This window comes from Saccostrea cucullata, unplaced genomic scaffold (genome assembly GCF_032062105.1).
Source record: "Saccostrea cucullata isolate Sc308-1 unplaced genomic scaffold, CSIRO_AGI_Scuc_v1 ctg22669, whole genome shotgun sequence".
Lineage (NCBI taxonomy): Eukaryota > Metazoa > Mollusca > Bivalvia > Ostreida > Ostreidae > Saccostrea > Saccostrea cuccullata.
The window spans coordinates 1-5,364 of NW_026932482.1; the positions used below are offsets into that span (position 1 = coordinate 1).

At 34.2% G+C, this 5,364-nt stretch overlaps 1 protein-coding gene across 1 annotated transcript; it reads right to left on the reverse strand.

Annotated features, from left to right (window-relative positions):
* Window positions 1-335: 335 nt before the first annotated feature.
* Window positions 336-4,985, reverse strand: LOC134235236 (collagen alpha-2(VIII) chain-like; the record flags this gene model as incomplete). Its single annotated transcript, XM_062717370.1, has 3 exons — window positions 4,907-4,985; window positions 1,175-1,303; window positions 336-728 (listed from the first exon to the last, which is right to left on the reverse strand). Coding segments are annotated over exons 1-3 (601 nt in total), but the record flags the coding sequence as incomplete, so codon positions are not given.
* Window positions 4,986-5,364: the final 379 nt, after the last annotated feature.

A 5,364-nucleotide genomic window follows, 5' to 3' on the forward strand; every position in this document is an offset into this window, starting at 1 on the left:
AGTTGAATGTGCACTTAAATTCACAAAGTTGATAAAATCAGAAGACCCATGATTATACAAATATAAAAAGTCAAAATACAAGACAAGACAAATAAATCATAATGAACTAATTTTTATAGGAAGCAACATTAAATAGTTCATTTATTTTGGATCCTTTTTCAAACACTTGAATATTATAAAACTCGATTGAAACCAACTGTATGTCTTGGAATATTTTCGGGGAATCTATATATTACGAAAAAATCTACTTGTTATGAATTTGTGAACATATGAAAACTATACCATTAGACACATTGTCCTCATCTTTTCCATATACTGTAATCATTTTTTTTTACAAAAGGAATCCAGAGAAGGTTGTAACAGGTACAGAGTCGGAATAGTATCCAGAGTATAACGTTTGACCCACACTTTGTCCCCCTGATTTAGTCTTAACACAGCCAGGTTAACTCCTGCCTCGTGATATTCATTACCACCACTGCCGTATGCCATTGTCCTGACCTTGGATTCTCCATTCAATACAATGTCCACCCGAATGTCGTTTGTACCATAACTCTGTACACTGACGAAGAAGACGTAGTGCCCTTCCACAGGGGCCGTGAACATCCCTGTAGTGGGGTTGTAACCTCCGCCTGTATCAAATATTATCTTGGGGAAAACCAGTGTACTTCCGCTCCATGAAGAGTGGGAAGACGTTATTCCCGCGGTGAAGGCAACTTTTGTAGACACACCTAAAACACAATAGTAATGTTTCACTTTATTTTCAATTGAGTCGAGTATTAATTTGATTTAATTTAATATAAAATTACTACTAAATTAAACTATAAATACTTTATTAATTTTGAATTAAATTATTAGTATGGTATTCAAGAGTGAATTCAAAAATTAAAAAGTTAGGGATAACAAACAAAAAATAATTTGAAATTCCACAAACATCAATTGTATTTGAATAATAGTATATAGTAAACTGTAGAAAGGTGTAGGGTTATCAATAAAAAAAAATTTTAATTCCAAGATGAAATCAATTTTGCTATTTAGTGACTACACTTTTAAATGATTTTTTCAGGATCGGGAAGTGAGAATTTATAGATCAAGCCGTAAATGATGTGGACGCCCTACTCATACAAAAAATACAATGTTTTAAAAAAAACTAACACTATCTGTTTTAAATACATACCACACCGCTTGTTGGTAAAATTCAATCGGAACACCTCAAGAGATGACACAGAAGACGAGAGTTTTAATTGTTCAAACTGAGTCTGTTTGAGTTCCGATTGAAGGCCTTCTATTGTGTTGTTCATATGATCTGTAAAGACAGAATAACGAAGATGCTAAGGTAAAATTATTTCCCACTGTTTTCATATATTAAATCTAATGTAATACAGTTAACCTAAATGATATCGTTGTGTAAATAGTTCCCTATATACCGGTGAAAACAAGGGGAATGTTCGTTTTTTATTCATCTGTCCGTCCATCCGTCAGTGTAGCTGTCTGTCCGTCCGTCCGTCAGTCTATCTGTCAGTCTGTCTCATTTGGCTGTCTGTCACACGAACGATTTGATCCACCCCAATCACAACTTGAGTAAAAACAGTTTTTTTAAACACCGTGTGCCAAGAGTTTATGAGGAAAATAGCGTATCAGAAACCCTTAATGGCTAGCGAAGATGAGGTTATTCGCAATTTTTTTTTATAACTCTTTCATATATTGAGCTGAATTTTGTAATTGACTCTACCATCATAGTTTAAGATCAAGTTTGCATTTTGTTCCGCTTCAATATATATGAAGGAATCAAGGCATTTTCAATTTTTAAAGGGAACCAGCTGGTTACCCTTGCCGGTGTCGCATAATATTTGGTCCGCCTCGTTTAAAGGCCCGGCCGGTGTAGACGAATAATGACCCCCATCGAATATTGACCGGGGGTCATTTTTCAACGACAAAACATGACCCCCTACCCGTAGTAAAAAATCATTTTTTGTAGAAAAAGTGTCATAGGGGTCATTATTTTATATGTTAGTCCTATAAAAAAATGACCCCCTTTAAAGTGAAAAGAGAGTCTGTCAAGTAATAAAATTTCTTTTTAATTTCCTCCTTATAGTGTTTGCTTAAAGAATGATATTCCACTTGTTTTTAGAAATCAAACCATGCAACAATCAGGTTCCAATACTCTTATATAGAAAAATTAATTTTTCCTTCATTTCAACTTTTAGCTTGTAAAAGTTTGGCAAATCCTTTTTGACAATGAAAGAGGAGGAAATGTTTAACCCCCCCCCCCCAAAAAAAAAACGTTAAATCAAAAAAAAAAAAAAATTAATGAAAAGCAAAAATATAGTAAAACTCTATACCTTTTAATAATACTGAAAGAGGCTCTAGATGAAATATTGAAATGAAGTTAAGCCTTCACACAAGTTCTATCATATCATAATTTACTTCGCCATGATAAAAGCATACTTGAAATGTTGGTGGGGGTATACTTGAAAGTATTGTGGCAAAGTAACAGTTGAAAATTAGTAGAATAGTAGATTATTTTAAGCTTATTTTTAGTCCCTCCCTATAGAAAAATAAAGATTGGGTAGTTTTTTGTTGCTTTTGTTGATAATCGACTTCCTACTAAATAAGTAACAGGGTGGGCTGGTATAACACCTAAAAACATGCTCTGTAAAGCTATGGGCTAGTGTAAAATACACAATCCAATGCAAAAACTATACATGTAGACATAACCTTTTGATTTAGCCACAGGAGTCTGAAGTTTTTACCGTAAAAAAAAAAAATCCGGAAATTTTTTTTATTACCCTTCACTAAAAAAACCCGTGTTCTTTTTTAGTTAAGGGTAGAAAATTTTTTCCGGATTTTTTTTTTGGACGATAAAAACTTCAGACTCCTGTGATTTAGCACACAGTATTCATTACATTTCTTAATTCTTGTTTTACTCCACCCTTTTACCCAGTTCTGAGTATGTTCGTCTAAAATAAATTCGGAAACCTGATTAACCAATTCTTGGACTCTATTTTGGAAGACCATAAGGAATACGGCACCTTTACCCTTTACGTTTTATTACGGCCCACAGCGCCACTACCTCGTTATACCCGCCAACATTCCTTCTTCCCCGTTTACGCAAAACAACGGATTTAGTCCAGGAAATAATTTACAACTTATGACCAAAATCTAACTGGTTATAATTGCCATCCAAGCCATCTGTCACTCATGCTCAGAATTGTGCTAATTGCCATTGCTATATTTTATTATTTATATGTTACACGAATCATTGTTAATCAGTGAACTCCTAGGCTTCGGATTGTTCGGGTGCAATTTTTGGATTTCCAGAATTCACCTACTCACCTGCAATGTTTATAATAAAGTGCTATTCCATCGATAGCATTTTTATGTTTTATTGTTGCCGGAAAGTTTGACACTTATTTTTCCCGGTGATAATAATATGAAATGTAAATTGAAGACCATTTCTTTTTATGTCGTTGTAATCGAAGATTCAGGGTATATAGTTTTATCGTGTCCGTCTGTTTGTCTGTTTGTCTATCTGGCGGTCTGTTTCTCCGCAAAAACTTTAACCTTGACCATAACTTTTCATTTATTGTAGCTATGCCTTTCATGTTCAATATGTGTATATTCCTTGTGACAAGACCTTACTTTGGGTACCACCAAATTTGACCTTTTGCCTTTTACCTTGGAGTTTGTCCCATTTTACAAAAAAATGCCAAATTAATTTACTTTGGCTATGACTTTTTAACTGTAGATACTAGTACTCTCTATACTTCACAAATGTAATCCTTGTTACATAAAACATTTCTTAAGAAACCATCAGCTTTACTTTGAGTTTGACCTACCTTTCAAACACTTATCCTTAGCCATTAAGTTTGAACAAGTGGTGCTAGGGCTTTCCTATTTTGCAATTTTATTTCTTGTGAGAAGACCCTACTTTGGGTACCATTATATTTAAATTGCATTTAAGAAAAGTTTAATCTTCGCTATGTTGCCTGCCTAGGGGCAGCAGCTCTTTCACAAACACATCTTTTTATATATAAGAGAAGTTGCAGATAACAAATGGATACCCCAAAGCGTAACAGACGGACGGATGTCCCGATCAGACCATATACCCTCCCTCTTTTCAAGCGGAGGATATAATAATATGTGATACTGCTGATTTTTTCTGTCAGTACTATGATTTCCACCATCGAAAAACAATGTTTACATAACCCTTTAGGCTCGATAAATCTTTACTCCTTTAGATTCTGCATCATCGCATTGACCTTAAAATATAGCTATAATCGTATGTTATGAGATCAACCTATCATCAATTTATTCCAAGTAAGCTCAGGTGAGCATTTTGGCCAATAGGCTTCTTTATCTAATTTTTTTTTTTGCCCCTTAAAAATTTCAGCTTTAATCCACAGGGAGTCAATTTTCTACGGGGGTCATTTTTCTTCACGTGGGTTCTGCAAATTTTTAGGGTGGTGACACTTTTTCTACGGGCAAAAGGGTCATTTTTCTACGTCGAATAATGACCGGGGGTCATTTTTCGCTGTCGAAAAATGACCCCCGGTCATTATTCGATGGGGGTCATTATTCGTCTTTACACCGGACCAAATACGATAACGTATTTGGTCCGCCTTTTATAAGAAATGGTCCGGCCCGTATAAGGAATGGTCCCCCTACGTTTTATGGTCCGGGTGGTGAAAAAATGTTTTAATTTTGACTTAAACATATGAAATTAAAGCGATTTTGTTTAAACTATATAATGAAAGAAGGGTGTACCCTGTTGTGTTTTATGTTTTGTACAACATATCTCTAGGACAAGAATCTACTCCTCGTTCAACTAAATTAGTTCGATTAAAGGTGTGGAATCTGTCAGTGTGTATAGCTAATAAAACAATGGGGGTGTGATGTATTTATTTACCTGACAGGTACATGTACCTGCAGGTAGAGCCCGCGGCAGATGGCGCTGTAACTGAATGGTCTGAGAACTTAATGGTCATGACTTACCTTGACATATCAATAAGTTTGGATTTTTTTATTCATAAATAATATCAAGGAACACTTCAAACCTGTGACATTTATAATAATCATAATTATATATTGTCTTTTTTGAATATTCAAAGCTAATTAAACGTGGCGTATCTGAGCTAAAAAATAAGAATACGAAATGAATGAGCGTAGATTTACATGAGATTTGATATTTAAGTTCAAAATAAAATTTCAATTCGATTATGAACATAAATATCCCCTTGTTTCTATAGTTAAATTGACTTTTAACTGTGTCTGATATTTAAATACCGAGTCGATAAAAATCGTTCATTGTTTTTAATTTAATCTATGAAACGCGATTGATTATCATTAAGATGTATAATTTTCATT